Below are 17,383 nucleotides of genomic sequence, written 5' to 3' on the forward strand. Positions count from 1 at the left end.
GAGACGTCTTCTTCCCACCAGCCACCACCACGTGAGTAGCCAAATCTGACCACATGGGATAGTCAAACTCCCTACCCGCATGGTGGCAAAGCTCATGCCATTGTAGGGTGACCACGCTTAGCCAAGATCCGGCCACAACATGGATGGCTAGAGTTACTCACACAAGGGGGCCATATCTTGGTCAAGCGTAGCCATCCCACAATGGCATGAGCTCAGCCACCATGTGTGGTGGCTGATGGGGAGGGAAGGTCTCCCCTGACATAAAAGTGGTTTTTTAATCTTTTATTTTTTGAAGTAAAAAATAATTTTTATTTTTATTTTTAGTTTTAAAAATAAGATAAAAGAGTTTGACACCTAACGAATCATAAGATGGCTAGAGCTGGTCACACGAGGGGGCCATATCTTGGTCAAGCGTAGCCATCCCACAATGGCCTGAACTCAGCCACCACCATGTGGTAGCCGGTGGGGAGCTAGGGAAGGTCTCCTCTAACACAAAGATGGTTTTTTAATCTTTTATTTTTTAAAGTAAAAAATAATTTTTATTTTTATTTTTATTTTTAGTTTTGAAAACAAGATAAAAGAGTTGACATGTGACGAATCATAGGATAACATGTGTCTTCCATAAACTAAAATGGGTGAGATTTGTAATGGAAGGGTTAATTCAAAATTTGTTACGGCCTAAGAGGTGTTAATCCTAAACAAAATTGCACAAAGGTCGAATTTTAAATAGGACAAACATAGAGATGCCATTTGGATAATGAAATGATATAAGATGTGTTGTCCAGATAACTAACACGAGGTGATGAATTGAGTTGTTTTTAAAAATTAACAATTATAAATTAAATACACAATATAAAATATAAACAAAATACAAAGTAGCAGTAAATATATAGAATAAGGGTAAGAAGAAGCAAACTCAATATTTTAACGAGATTCAGCCCCACTGCCTACGTCCTCGCCTCAAGCTACCCCTTAAGAATTCTCAAATTCACTATCCAATCTCCTTCAGGTGGAGATAGAAACCTATTACACCTTAGCGCAATACCGCACAAAGAATCTGTGAAGAATATCCTCTACTCTTGCAATCACCTTACACGTGGTGATTCAACGTCTATTCCCTTTATAGAACACCTTCTACACTTGTAATCACCTTACACGTGGTGATTCAACATCTATTCCCTGTGTAGAACACCTTCTACACGTATAAGGATTATACACACAATTTTATTGATATAAGAGCTGATAATGGGTAGGTTATTAAAAAACACTCCTCAATGAGTGAAATAAAAACAATACAACGTAAATTATATCTCTCTTAAAACGAACAAGAGTTAATCTCAATGCTTAGAGAATAGAGATTGAAAGTTTTGAATGAATGTTGTATGCTCTTGTTGTTGTATATATTACTCTAAATTTAAAGAACTCAAATGAGCTATTTATAGGCATATGAGATTTCATCTTCAAATTTAAAAAGATTCATATGTCCAAGACAATATTATTCATTTTTCAAAATTTTCAAGTAAAAGTTTTACTTTCTTGAAATTGTCAAACCTAATATCATTCACTTTTCAAAATATTCAAATCAAAATTTTACTTTTCACAATTATCAAAGACAACATCATTCACTTTTCAAAATATTCAAATCAAAGTTTCTCCTTCTTGAAATTGTCAAAGACAACATCATTCACTTTTCAAAATATTCAAATCATAATTTTACTTTTTTAAATATGTCGTGCACATGTGGAAAATGCAATTTGATACTTTATGATAAAAGATTAATTTTGACCCTTAATCCAGTTTCAAATTTTATCAAGAGATGTACAAAATTACTCTGAGAGCTTCATTTGCGAGCTTGTTCCCTTTCTTGCTCATGCTTGGTTCATTGATGTGCTTGGCTTCATTGTGTAGGCAACTTGAGTTTGAGATTCTTTTATACTTGAATTCATTTGTTATTATCAAAATCCATATGTAGATATGTAATTATATGAGGCTTGAAACTTTGGGTCCAACAATCTCCCCCTTTTAGATGATGACAAATACTTAGTAGAATTCTGAAACCTGTAGTAATACATAAGCTCTCCTGAAAATGTGCATTAGTTTTCAAGCAATAAATAAACATAATTCCAAGTATATATAACAAGCTTAACAAATAAAGCATTGGAAAGAACATGTTAATGTTCTAGTCTAAAACTTCTTTCCCTTTTGGCATCATTAAAAATGAAACACGGTAAGCAATGTCAATGGACTGATGGAAACAGTGCAATAGTTTTTCACTGAGGAGAATTGAAAATTTGGAGTAGCCTGGGTCTCGACAAATGTCGCAAAACCTAGAGTCGTTTGGGTCCCGACAAGTGTGCCTCGAGCCCCGCCCGGGTCCTGACAAATGTTGTAAAGTTCAAGCCGCTTGGGTCCACAGAGATAGTGCGGCAAAGCCTCGAGCCCCTCCTAGGTCCCGCCTGTATTAACTCAGATTTGAATGCTCTAGGTTTCTATTTAAAAAGACCATTTTCACCCTTCAAATACTCGCAGAACAATTTCTCACATTGCTCCTTAACCTAGTTTCTGTTTATCCAGAACGATAGCATGGTCGAGCAACATTCTTCCAATAATGTTTTAGATTTGAATCAAGAACCATTTACGCCTTAACCACTAATTTTCTCTCCTAAGACCGTCAACATCATGATGAAGCAAATATGCATTTTTCGAGTAGAACTAATACTGAGGTTGTTGATCAATAATACCCAGTGCTCAATATGCTGCCTCTATTACGACTAGGTCATGGAGGTTACTAGCAAGGGTGATATAGTTGATCAGCTTAGCAATCAAATATCTAAGTTGTATCAAAGGCTTGCTAATAAAAGTATAAAGAATAAAAGATTAAAACAAGAAAATAAGGAGTTGAAGAAATTTGTGGACTAGTACGCTTATGACTTGCAACCACGAATAGAGGAGCTGGAACGAGAGAGAGTACAAATATAAAGTCAACATCAGTAGTTAACAATAGAGATTCAGCGTTTACGAGAAGAATAGGGACAGTCTGCAATTAATCTCACTGGCTTAGCTAAATAAAATATGCATCGAGCATATCTTGTAATCTTGACTAAGTAAGTTTTGAAGAATTGATAGTTTGTCTTGTTCTCATTTTCATCTCTATAAAATCAGTCTTGATTTTTATCTAATTCGCATCAAATCTTCTTTGCTCTCTGTAATCCATATGCATTCTCACTTTCTAAACTTTTTTCTATTTTTTTAATGGCTGAACAATCTTCTTCCATTAATCTCCTTGTTCACTATATGGGGTATTTTGTACCTTAGTCACCAGTTATTTCTGCATCTACCAAATGTGTCATGATGCAGCATGAGAATGATTTGACTAACAAGTCAGATGATGACGCCATTTATGAACTTGTGAATCTCGGTACTCGATACTCATCATCTATTATCTCATTTTCTCGGCAGTTGCGGTCTAGAGCTCGTGAGGTTGAAAAGGTTAATGATAAGATTTATGAACTTCAACGACTTGTTCACGAGTCAAACAAAAAAATCGGAGACTAAAAGCAGGAGAATAAGGATTTAAAATCCTTACTTATCTCTTCACTTTGACTGCCTACACATTTAGATAAGGATAATATGTCGATATATGAAGAACAAGAGCGCTTGGAAAATGAGGCTAAAAGTTTCAAGTATTGTAAATCGTTTGAGATAATAAAATAAAAATGTTTAACAGATATTCATGGCATGCATCATTCCTATTTCTCTTTTAATAATGCATAGTCTATCTTCTGGCAAAGGTTTTGTGAAAATGTCTGCCAACTTATCATTTGTGCTGATGAATTTTAGTACAATATCGTATTTCTGCATATGATCTCGAAGAAAATGATATCTAATGTTCATCTGAGTAACTAATTAATTAGATCGAAAGAAGTGTGCCTAGGATACCATAACCTAAGGCTGCTACCTGCATGGTGTGGGGCGGGGGTATCCTTCCCCGCATCTCGCCCCGAATTTAGAGGGCGGGGGCGGGAGAAAAATCTCTATATGCCCCGCCCCTGCCTAGGGCAACAAATTGGATCTAAAAATAAGTTTTTGGTCCAAATTTTTTTTAAACTCAAATTATACTATAATTTAAACTATAAATTAAAATTTATAAATATAAAAATAACTTAAACTCATTAGAGGTACGGAGAGGGGTACTTAAACTCATTAGAGGCCTCCCTCCCCTGCTAGGCCTTCTCCATGCAAAGCGGGAAGGAGTACGGGGCCCCGTTGCCCACCCCTACCATAACCCTAGGTCAATTGTACCATCAAGATATCTAAAAATGTGCTTAACTACAATCAAATGAGATTATTTTGGAGATGATTGAAAACATGCACATAAGCATTTACTAAATATAATATCTAGTCTACTGGCTGCCAAATATAATAGACTACCAATTATACCTCGATATACCTTTGAGTCAACTCGCTTACCGGTTTCATTATTATTGTCAAGTTTGGTGGATGGGCTCATTGGTATTTCAATTTCCTTCATACCTTTCATTCCAAACTTTTTGAGTAATTCCTTGATATATTTTGATTGATTGATAAATGTTTCACTTTTTTCTTACTTGATTTGCAATCCGAAAGAAGTTAAGTTCTCCCATCATACTCATTTCAAATTCTTCTTGCATATTCTTAGCAAAAACTTGACATATATTTCATTAGTAACACCAAATATTATATCATCCACATAAATCTGAATCAAAAGAATATCATCATTTTTGTGTTAAATGAAAAGGTTGTATCGATTTTTTCTCTTAAAAAACCTTTTTTCAATCAAGAAACCACTAAGTCTCTCATACCAAGCTCTAGGAGCTTGTTTGAGTCCATATAGTGCTTTTGTGAGCTTGAAAATATTATTTAGAGAAATATGATTTTCAAAACCTGAAAGTTGCTCAACATATATCTCTTTATTTATAAAACCATTTAAGAAATCACTTTTAACATCCATTTGAAAAATTTGAAATTTTTATAACAAGTATAAGCAAATAGCATTCGAATAGTTTCTAATCTTGCGATTGGTGAAATTTTTACTTTTTTGAAATTGTCAAAGACAACATCATTCACTTTTCAAAATATTCAAATCAAAATTTTACTTTTTTAAATATGTCATGCACATGTGAAAAATGAAATTTGTTACTTTATGATAAAAGATTAATTTTGAGCCTTAATCCAATTTCAAATTTTATCAAGATATGTACAAAATTACTCTAAGAGCTTCATTTGCGAGTTTGTTCCATTTCTTGCTCATGCTTGGTTCATTGATGTGTTTGACTTTATTGTGTAGGCAACTTGAGTTTGAAATTCCTTTATGCTTGAATTAATTTGTTATCATAAAAATTTATATGTAGATATGTAATTATATGAGGCTTAAAAGCTTGGATTCAACAAGATGAAAGTTGAAAGTTAAATAAAATATTGTTAAAATATTTTTTTTAATATTATTAAAAATTTAGGGTTTGAAAAAGTTAAATTGTTTATTATATTTTGTATGAAAATTTGACAAAAATTATAATAATGAGATGAGATGAGATGTGTTGAGATTACTTTTCAATCCAAACGGAGCCAGAGTGTTGCTATCCAAATTTTCTATAAATAAACAAGTGGAAATCATGCTCTTAATATTTATTGAGTCTTATGAATATAATTAGCGATATGTTTATATAAATAATACATTATATAAAGATATCACAAAAACTCAAAAGTTGGAAATATGTACATACAAATAATAAATTGATATTCACAAAACTTAAAAGTTGAACTTTTAAGACCTTTTCTTAGGATTGGGGAGAGATATTTGAGCTTTTATAATTTTGAGGGGTCAAGGTTGATTTTAAACTTTTAGGGAAGCCTTTTTTAAGTTTTTTTGGACATGGATCAGATGGTCTTTTTGAGTTTTTAATTATATTTTAAGGATATATTAATTATTTCTGATTTTTTTGAAAATGGAGAATTATTTCTTTAACATATTTTTAAAGGGAGGTAAAATGAGAAACTATCTTCAATAATGGGACCTTTGGATGTAAAATGTAAAGTTTTGAATACCGTTTTGGTGGCCATTTCGATCAAGGTATTGAAACGAAATATTTTTATACTGATATCGTTTGGTGTACAGTTTTAAAATAGTCTACATATAAATAAATTATATATATACACGCATAAACTACAAAAAGATAAAATTTTTATTCATTTTGTGGTTCATATAAATAAAATTTATCTTTTATATCTAAAAAAATAAAAACAAATTCACTTAAACAAAAGCAAATCCTGCACTAGATTTCCTTGATAGTTGCAACCTCTATTCCACTTTTTGCAGGTTCTCTATGCCCCACGTCCCTCTCTATCTCTCTTTTTCTTCTTCCCATATTTATCTTCTCCCTGTCTTTCTCTCCCATGATTTTTTTCTATTTTCTATTTTTTTTCTTCTTTGCACCAAACACGCAGACCAGTCCCTCTCTATCTCTTCGTCCCATATGAACTGTTGAGGCAAAAAATAGAAGAAGATGTAAGAAGAAACGAAAAGAAGTAACTAAAAATACGTACCGGTAGAAATTCTCATTTCGGCCAAAATTCGGTATTTCAGCCGGTATCAGTTGAAATACACGGTATGGCCTAAATTTTTATCGATACGAAATAAGAGTTTTTTCTGTACCGATTATCAAGTCAATACAATATATTTCAGCCTTACCGACCGATACGAAATGGTATTCAAAAGCTTGGTAAAATGCCTTGGATCAGGCTCTCCAGAAGCTAGGAATGAGTTTATGTACTTTATCACAAATTCAACAATGACAAAATTTGAATAACTTCTATGAAAGAAATTCGAATTCGAATTCATTCAATAAATACTATAAAACTCTTGATATAAAATTGATGCATGAAATATGTATTATTATTACAAAGTCAAAATACCAATGAGTAAGAACAAGAAACAAGATTTAGGGGATGTTTGGATATTTGAAGTACTTTAGAATTTTGTGAATAATAACGACATGGTTTTAGTGTAAATGTTTTGTAGCAGTGGCAGAACCAGCAATTTTTCTTAAGAGGACAAACTTTTCTACCTCACGAAATGTTTATGTAAAATAAAATAAAAATTACAAAGTCATAAAGCATAACTGCATATAAAATTAAATCTTGATAATTTTCCAGATAGCATAGAAATAAAATTTTAAAAACACAACTTAGTGTTTGTTTCAGATTTTTGACAACAATATTTCAAAAAATAATATTTATCCATTATTATATTTCTAAATATGAAATATTGAGAAATTGTTCTTCATAGAAATTATCAAGTGATCTTTTAGAATGTCATCTTGCATTCTAATATCTAAGTTATTTTATCAAATTTCATATAAAATCTATCTATTTTGATATCACATTAAGCATAGAATGCTACAATTGTTTGAGACCTTAAATATATTTTTTCTTTGCTCAATGAAGTTTAGTGAATAAAGCATCTCCACTATTTTTCATATAAATCATCAATCTTTAATGATTTTTTTTTTGTATTTTCACTTTGAATTCTATATTAAGAAATTTAATATTGTATAATAAAAATTTTTGGGGTCAATGTTAATAGTTTATTATTTCTCCTAATCTTAGATTTAACTTAATTTTAGTAGGACATCCTTGAAAATAGATAATATATAGAAATTATATAAAATTTAAGAGTTATAAGAAAAAATTGGAGAGACATTTCTATATATATTGAAATTTTACAAAATTTTAGAAAGCATATGGGAATAAGGAAATTATAAATTTTTTTGAGGGCCCAATTTCTATATACATGGAATTATAAATAAAATTTAGGGGCTATTTTGAATTTTGAAAAAATCTTTTTTTTTGGGAAGGGGGGGGGGTTCAAGCTCTATGTAGATCCACCACTGTTTTGTGCGATATTGGAAAATAAAAGAGAAAAAGTTAAATAAAAATATTATAAAGTTAAAAAATTATTTAAATATTATTTTTGTTTTGAAGTTTGTACAAGTTGTATTAATTTTTATGTTTGAATAATGATTACGTAATGATTAGATAAAAAAGTTAAAAAATTAAAAATTAAAAGTATTTTGTGTTTGAATGATATTTGGAAATAAAATTTAAATTATGAGAAATTTGAAAATTCTGAAAATTCTGTGTGTAAGCCAACTAAAAATTGATTACAAAATTGAAAGGTATTTTTCAACATTACTCCAAGAATGTTATAAGCTATACTTTGCATCCGAGTTCTATAATCTTCTTACTTCTATTTGAGCATCCACATCCGGATGCCTATAGTATGTAATTCCCTAAATTTTAGTCAAAACTTTTAGCTTTTTAACAAAATTTCCTCTCCATCTGGCTGCCTATTTTAGAAAAATGTTTTGAGATTTTAACAGTGGCTTCTTAAATATGGAGAACTATTGTTCATCACTAAATCATTTTTTATAAATATTTTATTCTAACCAATAAAACAAATTCTTATTCAAGTCATCTATATTCTCATGCTCATATATGTTATAGTTGAAATTTGAAAAAAAATGTTACCGTTGAGATGATCCTTCTTAAAAAAAGAAAATAAAAATTGATCATTTATGAAAATATGATTTTTTTTAAAAAAAATATTATTGTTATGAAAGTACTGATTTTAAAAATATTATCGTTTAGAGAGATAAATAGTTTATAAAAAATTCGTCACAGATGAAAAATTGAAAACATGGATAGAAAAAAAATTAAATAATTACGAAAATGTGAAAAAAATAAGTTAAAAAATTTTCTTTTGCTCTTTTCCCGAAAGGAAAAAAAAAAAAGAATGGTTAAAGATGTACAAATAAATTAGTAGAAAAAATAATAAAAAAAAGAGTAGAGAAAGATTATTTATAGTGATTATATCTACAAATTTTTTAAGAGAATATAAAAGATAACAAAAGACAACAAAAGAAAATATATATATATATATATATATATATATATATATATATATATAAGTTGAACTACAATCCAATACCTCCAAACAGTGCCTAATTCGTTAACCCACGTGATATATGGGCCGTAGCACAAAAGACGGAACGTCAACTTCGGGCTTGAGACACGTGGCAACCTGTCCAACTTTCACGAAGAGACACTCCTATTTTCGCAGACAAGTAATTGCCTCTCATACAATGCCAACGACATACAGAACACAAAACAAATCAGGAAAAAAAATATTTATTTTTGAAAAAAAAAAAAAGAAGAAGAAGAAAGAAGAAGGAAACTCAATCTGCCTCTCTATCAATAGACGTGACAAAGTTAGATTCAGTCTTAACATAACGTCGGTGGCAAACATTGTTCTGCCAGGTCGGTTTTTAATAATTTGCTGCATGTTTTTTCCTTTACATTCTTGGATGTTGTTTTTTTTTTTTCTTTCCTGGGAATCACATTTCATGTACATTACCACCTTGTTTGTTTAACATTCTTGGAGTAATTGATGTTTTGTTAGCATGCATTACTAAATGTGAAAGTTTGGCAACTGGGTTTGATGTTTATGAGCTCTAGTTTGTAACTACGTAGTTTTTTATGCATACTCATCGTTCGTGGAAATTGAGAATCCTAACGTTGTGTGGAAAATAAATATCTTGATTTGCGTTCATCGTTGTATTTTCATTTTTGAGATGAAATGTTTTTGCCTTTCAATTGTCTATTTTGCTATATCCAATTCCAAGCTCCTGAGGTCTTTCCTCGGGTTTTAATCTTGTCGATTTTCTTATGATAATTAAGACCTTTGTTTGCAATTTTTTTTTTATTCGAGTGCAGTTTTGGCAAATTGTTTCTATTTCTTGTATCTTTTTCCTGAAGCTTGTAAAGGTGTTTGCAGCATTAGGAAGTTTGAATTTTATAGGCTAGACTTTGCATTCTGGTAGTTTATTGAACCTTTAGAATGTTCTAACAACACGATCCTTTTGAATTTTTTATTTCAGACAATGTTGTTTTCAGGACTGTTTGGCGAAGCACTAGAAATCCAATTTTGCTGTGTTTTCATTATTGAGCTCTGACTCTAGATGCCCCTCTCAAGCATCTGATCATGAGTTCAGCATTAGATCGTTCCCCTAAACAATATGAAGCATTCGGCAGCTCAAATGGAGTTGTTGGTGGGGATGGTTTGGAACGAATAGGAACAAATAATGCAAAGGGAGAAGGTAAAGAAAGATGCTTTTTCCCTCTTCGGTTTTTTATTTTTTGTTTTTTCTATCTTCATTCGTAAGCTTTTTCCTTTCAATTTCATTTTTCCAGCAAAGAAGCGAGCAATATTAGTGGAATGGCTGAATAATACTCTCCCGGGTTTAAGCTTACCACTAAATGCTTCAGATGAAGAGTTGAGAATGTGCCTGATTGATGGTACTATTTTGTGTCGGATATTGAATAGACTGAGAATTGGGTCTGTGAGTGAGGTTGTTGAAAATGTTTTCATCTCTCTCTTTTACAAAGTTGTATGGATGTTAAACTCTTAACCCAAACTTCAATTTTCCATTCTAGGAAGGTGATCTCAATCATTCATCAGACCCATCAGAAAATATTAAAAGGTTCCTGGCAGCTATGGATGATTTGGTGATTCCTAGATTCAAGGTGTCCGACTTAGAGAAGGTATTAATATTTATCCAATTGTTGGTCTTTGCTTGGAAAATGGTCCTCTCTCTCTCTCTCTCTCTCTCATTTTTGGGTTTTGTATTATTCAGGGATATATGAAGACTGTTATTGACTGCCTTGTAACCCTTAGAGCACGATTTATACCAAATGTTGTTGGGGATGGTTTTTCTCCTACTAGTCTGATTGCTAAATCTGGAAGCCCTCATGGGGATGCATTTTCTCAGGGATATTTTTCTCCATTATCTGGGGAAGAAAGGCAGAAGATTGTGACTGACTCTAAATTTCAACGCCCCTTGCGCACTCCTGTTATTTCAGGTTTGTACTTGTTTCAAGAATTGCACGGTTGCAGCTACTAGGAACTAATCATGAATAAATCTTGTGCTGATTTATTGCTGTGACACTACTGATGCATGTTTCCCTGCGATTAAAATTATCCATAATGCTCATGTTATTTTGTTTGTTAAAGGTAACAAAATAATAAATTATTTTTCGTTATTTAATCGATTGATGTCTCATGTTTTTGTTTCTTGCACAGAGCAACCAACAGCATTAAGACATCCGGTTGGACATAAGTTCCATGAAGTGTTTCAACTCAAACAAGGGCGATATGCAGACCTTCCTGAGGCAAAAATTTCAGAGATGATGAAACCAAACTGTCTAGATGTAAGTTCTTGAGTTTCTTTTTCTCATCAAGAAACCTGGATATTTGGTCAGGTCTTAAATTTCTTTTCATGATCAGTATCTCTTGTTGCAGAATGCCCCAACTCAATCTCTATTAAGCGTTGTGAATGGAATTCTGGATGAAAGCATTGAAAGAAAGAATGGCGAAATATCAAATGTATGTTAGTCGGAGGATATATGAGTTTAAATATTAGTAATGCATGCATAAAGACACACAAGCACAGTGCATGCATATTGTGCATATATAGGGCTGAATTCTAACACTACTTTTGCATGCTCAGCGTGTGGCATGTCTATTGAGAAAAGTTGTGCAGGAGATTGAGCGTCGCATATCAACTCAAGCAGAACACTTAAGAACCGTAACATGCCATCTGGATTTTGTTACATCGAATAGTTTTTACTTCACTGCAATATTTTAATTTCCTAATGTGTTCTTTTTTGCCCTGCAGCAAAACAATCTTTTTAAGGTTCGTGAAGAGAAATACCAATCAAGGATCAGAGTACTTGAAGCCCTTGCATCAGGGACTAATGATGAGAGTCAGGTTGGTAAATAATACAAGTCAATAGGTAGTGTGTGTATTTTCTTGTATATGGTACTAAGATTTTCTTTACTAACTTAGAGTTTTCCGTACAGATTGTTATGGACCAGCTTCAGCATGTAAAGGTACAGTTCAAAGTCAATAAAGCATCTATTCTGTTTTTAATTTTAGATTGAAATGATTGTATCCTCTGATGTACAGATTTCTAAATTTTTGTTGACTCTTGGTTGTAGAGTTTGCAAATCTTACTTGCAAGGTGATGATGTCTAAACATCATTTTTGTAGTTTTGTGATGAATGCAAATGTGCTCTACCATCTAATACTCTGTTGAATATTAGGATGTAAGAAAAAAGATGTTGACAAAAATCTGTTGTTGTGCACATAAGTTTTGCATTAGTTTTAAGGGGGAATTTTGCAGCCAGAGAGGGTCAAAATTGAAGAAAGGGAGAAATCCGAGGGGGAGGATGCAATTAAACTGATGAAAGAAAAGGATCACAACAACCTTGAAATTTCAACGATGAAGCAAGAACTGGAAATAACCAAAAAGGCATGTGAATTGAGATGCATGCAAATGGAAACAGAAGCTAAAAGTACTCAAAGAGATTTTGAGAAGAAGTTAAAAGAGCTTGAGCACCTGTTAGAAAATTCCCGAAACAATGCGAAAGAGCTTGAGTCAAATTCTGAAACAAAATCTCAGAGGTGGAACCAGAAAGAGCACATCTACCAGAGCGTTATGGAATTTCAGTTTGGTGCACTGCAGGTATGCTTTTGGATGATAATCTTGTTTCAACTTTGAATGTAGTGAAGTTGCACAACCAGAATTTTTCTACCAGAATTTTTCTAACTTGTGAAACAAACAGGAACTGAGGTTTTCTTCAACATCCATTAAACAAGAAATCCTGAAAGCACAAAATAGCTATTCAGAGGAATTTGATCGCTTAGGTGGGGACAATTAGTAGAACGTTTGTATTTATGTTGTTTATTAATGGCAGGTTCTCACAAGTTAACTTTACCTTGATCAGGAGTAAAGCTTAAAGTATTAGCAGATGCAGCTGAAAACTATGATGTTGTTCTTGCCGAAAACCGAAAAATGTTTAATGAAATTCAGGATCTAAAAGGTTCCATTCCTCAGTTTGTTTATATTACCCTTGTATGTGAGTACCTTTTTGAGATCACATCTTGAGTTTTCTTGTACAGGAAACATTAGAGTGTATTGTCGGATAAGGCCTTTTTTTCCTGGACAGAGGGAAAAAAGGACAACCGTAGAATATATCGGTGAAAATGGGGAGTTGGTTGTTGCCAATCGCTCAAAGCCAGGGAAAGAAGGCCATCGTTTGTTCAAATTTAATAAGATCTTTGGTCCTGATTCAACTCAAGGTTTTGACCACTGTCTCTATCTACCTTATATATACTTTCTGTTTCTGTATATTGTATTTCGGCAATGCCTAATTGGTTGAGTGATTAATTTCATATTCTCTAATAGTTTCTATGTGTATTTTATTTTAAGGTGAACACTGAAATTAGTAACTCATTCTCTTTCAACTGATGGCAGCGGAGGTATTTTCTGACGTCCAACCCTTGATTCGGTCTGTACTTGATGGATATAACGTATGTATATTTGCTTATGGTCAAACCGGTTCAGGAAAAACTTACACAATGGTATGAGCTCTGACTGTATTTACTTATATATGAAGCACCTCATCTTAATTTTCCACTTTCAAATGCAAATAAAGGCTTTTCTTCACAGACTGGTCCCAACTCAGCAACCAAAGAAAATTGGGGGGTCAATTATCGAGCTCTAAATGACCTTTTTGATATATCTCAAAGAAGAAGAAGTTCCATTATATATGAAATGGGAGTTCAGATGGTCGAAATATACAACGAACAAGTTCGTGACTTACTATCAAATGATGGTTCTCAAAAGAAATATCCTTTTTAGTTGGTAAAATACACTTCAAATATATGGAGAGTACGTGTATGGTTTGCTGATGATTTAATTCTCAGTCACAATTTAGCATTTGGGGTTTTTGGGTTTGTTCATCTCCACTACCACATATTTACATTTAAATTTGTGTTTTCTTTATCCATAATTCCTCTTTTAATGAGTTTTATTCATATCTGAAAAAAATACTATTCATTATTCTTTTAATTATCATCCTTTCGTCATCCATTGATGTCAATAGTAAAAATATATGATGAATAGTGATCCTTTGTTTCCTTGATTTTCGCACACTTGGGATTTTGAGTCACTCACAACCCAATGGGTTAGCTGTACCTGATGCTAGCATGCAACCTGTCAAATCAACCTCAGATGTAATGGACTTAATGGATATGGGACTAAGGAATAGAGCTGTTGGTGCCACTGCCCTGAATGAAAGAAGTAGCCGCTCTCACAGGTTCATATTTCTCTTCTTTTAAGTATGTTTATCTCTGCATTATTATTTTTCTGGTGCACCCTAATTTAAGTGAAATCTATTTGTACAGTGTCCTCACTATTCATGTCGTTGGGAGGGATGTGAAGACTGGTGCTCCTTTGCATGGTAATCTTAATTTGGTAGATCTTGCAGGAAGTGAGAGGGTAGATCGCTCTGAGGTAATTGGAGATAGACTGAAGGAAGCGCAACATATAAACAAATCACTATCTGCCCTTGGAGATGTCATTTTTGCTCTTGCTCAAAAGAATCCTCATGTACCTTACAGAAATAGCAAGCTTACTCAAGTCCTGCAAAGCTCTCTCGGTATTTCTTTGTTAGTTATCTTCTTTTAGTCATGAGCTGAGCTGCCTTCCATTATTTGGCATTTTTCTTAAGATAATTAAGATGTCAACTTTGTATTTATTGCTCTCGACATTTTTGTACATTATTCATGACTTGCATTCATTATCCCTAGGTATGTTAGAGATCCATCTGAAACAAATATATGATTGTTTCTAATATCACAGGTGGACAAGCAAAAACCTTGATGTTTGTGCAGCTTAATCCAGATGTGAATTCATATTCTGAAAGTCTAAGTACTTTGAAGTTTGCTGAGAGGGTCTCTGGAGTTGAGTTAGGTGCGGCACGGAGCAGCAAAGAGGGTAGAGATGTCAGGGAATTAATGGAGCAGGTGCTTATCAATATATTAATTTGTTTACATCTTTAAATTAAGAGATTACATTAGAAATTAGAATGACAACTGAAGTTATAATAATGATTATTTTATTTGATGTTTGCATTTGAAGATCAAACATGGCATGGCCCGTTTAATATCATGTGCAGTTCATTGATTGCTATAGCATCACTGATGCATGGGAGCTTTTTGAATTTTCTGCACTCATCTCTAACCTCTGATTTTCCAGCTATATGTCTTATCTATAAAAGTAGCTTATTGAGCTTTCATTGAATTTCTTAGTATCAAGTGAGGTCATTGCTGTCTTCCTTAATTAGCAGTGGTTAAATTTGAACCGTAGAAATTGGTCTCCCAGTGTTGATGGCTATGAGAATATTCACTATCACACAAATTATAAGAGTGGATTTGGTTAAATATATAGTTTGCACGATATGGATCAGATTTGTATGTATTGGTCTGTCATTTTTATTTTTATCAACGAGGATGGTGCCCCGTAGTTTGATTAATAAATCCTCACTTGTGATGGAGGAATATTGCGATAACCGTGTTGGTCAATCTGTCATACTGAAAAGAAAGCATTTAAACATAGAAAATGATTTCTATAGTGAACAGATATCTTCCACTCACTCATTCTAACTGCTTCTGTTAAAAAGAACGAACTTTAGAGGCTATTTTTTAAATCAGCAGAATCAATAATGTAGTACTTTGCCTGCCCCAGGGGCTGGAGGGGGGTTCAGGTGCGTTGATTTAGAGCTTGTTTTGGTAGGCAACTTTGGATTAAGATCGGGGGGTTCAAGTGGGAGAGATATAGACACATGTAGTAGGCCCTACGTTATCTTTCAAACATTTAGAAGTTGGAAGAAGATTCAATATGCCTTGTTCGGCCTAGAGAAGAGGAAAAGAGGTGCAATTACATATATTTTTCCAGAGATCCTATTTTTACATACCTGTTCTCTGCAAACCTAGTTAAACGTCAGATATATGTTGGAAAACAATTTTATATCTTGCAAAAAGCAGATTTCAAGATTCTGCTTTTTTAAGTTTCTGTTGAACTTTCAGGTGGCTTCTCTCAAAGACACTATTGGAAAAAAAGATGAGGAGATTGAGCGTTTGCAATTACTTAAAGATCTTAAAAGTGTGTATCCTGGTGTCAATGGTGAGAAGCACGGGACAGTCTCTTTGAGGCATGGATCTTCCTCCCCTGGCAGAGAGTCTCTTGGTGGGACTCTTCTCCGAAACCAAAAATCAGTCGGTGGGAAAGGCCTAGGACTTACTGAGAAAGCAGCCTCTGGTCATGAAAATCATTCAGTGCACAGTGATAAGCCTTCTGAACCTGATTCCCAGCAGTCCATGGATGACAGTAAATACCAAAATCTCAGGGACATAGGTCAGAATTCTCCTGCAGATGCTGAAATCTCAGGGTATGGGGATCATGCAGATTATGAAGAGAGAATGAGTGATGACTTATCTGATGGTGGTCTTTCTGTGGGAGCAGAAACTGATGGATCTGCAGAAAATGCTAGTTTCTCTCAAGGCACAAAACCGTTAGATAATCTGGAGAAGTGAGTATTACTTATCTTTTTAAGATTTGGTTTCTGTCCTAAAACTTGATTGATACAAGAAATACTTAAATGTAAAAAAGAATGAACCTCGATCAGCATGTTTCATTTTGATAGTTTCTAAGCACAATTTTGTTATGTAAATTCATACCAAGTGTTCTTCAAGTCGTACTGCATAACTGCATTGCAGAAAATGATAAACGAACAACTTTTTTACATTGGTTGATTATAAAATGCATTGTAAAATAGCCGTAAAAGAGTTGTAGGAGTATTATTAATCTTTTTTTTCAATCTATTTCTATTGTATGCAGATCCAAATCAGTATCTAAAGTTCCTCGAGCCGCACAGAAGACGGGGCGGACTGCATCACCTACAGCATCAGTGTCAAAGGACTCTTCAAAGGTGTCACCAAGTAAGTAAAGTTTGAGCTTAATTTCTGTCACTAATTAACTGCTATTATTGCAAGTGGAGATAAATGTATATAGTCTTCTAATTATTTTCCCTGCAAAGTAACTAAAACATTCTCCACAAATTGCTGTTTTCAGCTTTTAAAACTACTGGCAGCAGCTCTTCTTCAGTCAGGCCTCCCAAACGATGGGTGTAAACCACAAAGTAGCAGACAGTCATATAGTATATAGTATATACACATGCATAGATATATAGTATATACACCAAATATCTCTGTTTATATATTGTGTTCTGTGATTTTGCATTGCCCTGTAGCTTTTGTAATTATAATTGTTCTGAGGTGTTTTCTGCCTCTTGTAGTCATTTTTCTTTACAGCATTATCTTGCCCACATTGGGGGGAGATTTGTATTATGAAAAAAAAAATTAATAAATATCCCTTTTGTAAT

At 33.2% G+C, this 17,383-nt stretch overlaps 1 protein-coding gene across 7 annotated transcripts; it reads left to right on the forward strand.

The window, feature by feature from the left end:
• Positions 1–9,234: 9,234 nt before the first annotated feature.
• On the forward strand, positions 9,235–17,383 carry LOC121245090 (kinesin-like protein KIN-14K). 7 transcript variants are annotated; one of them, XM_041143378.1, is made up of 22 exons: positions 9,235–9,354; positions 9,975–10,193; positions 10,288–10,445; positions 10,531–10,638; positions 10,731–10,956; positions 11,177–11,304; positions 11,381–11,479; positions 11,604–11,681; positions 11,772–11,864; positions 11,957–11,986; positions 12,280–12,621; positions 12,722–12,803; positions 12,884–12,979; positions 13,059–13,238; positions 13,414–13,520; positions 13,609–13,787; positions 14,093–14,257; positions 14,346–14,599; positions 14,803–14,966; positions 16,029–16,531; positions 16,840–16,940; positions 17,074–17,383. In XM_041143378.1, exons 2-22 carry the CDS (start codon positions 10,079–10,081, stop codon positions 17,130–17,132), a joined length of 3,267 nt encoding a protein of 1,088 aa, XP_040999312.1. In that variant the 5' UTR covers positions 9,235–9,354; positions 9,975–10,078; the 3' UTR covers positions 17,133–17,383. The 7 variants fall into 7 exon arrangements, with proteins under 7 accessions (XP_040999312.1, XP_040999314.1, XP_040999313.1 ...); XM_041143380.1 differs by having other exon boundaries at positions 11,396–11,479; XM_041143379.1 differs by having other exon boundaries at positions 10,288–10,436.

This window comes from Juglans microcarpa x Juglans regia, chromosome 8S (genome assembly GCF_004785595.1).
Source record: "Juglans microcarpa x Juglans regia isolate MS1-56 chromosome 8S, Jm3101_v1.0, whole genome shotgun sequence".
In the NCBI taxonomy this organism is placed as follows: domain Eukaryota; kingdom Viridiplantae; phylum Streptophyta; class Magnoliopsida; order Fagales; family Juglandaceae; genus Juglans; species Juglans microcarpa x Juglans regia.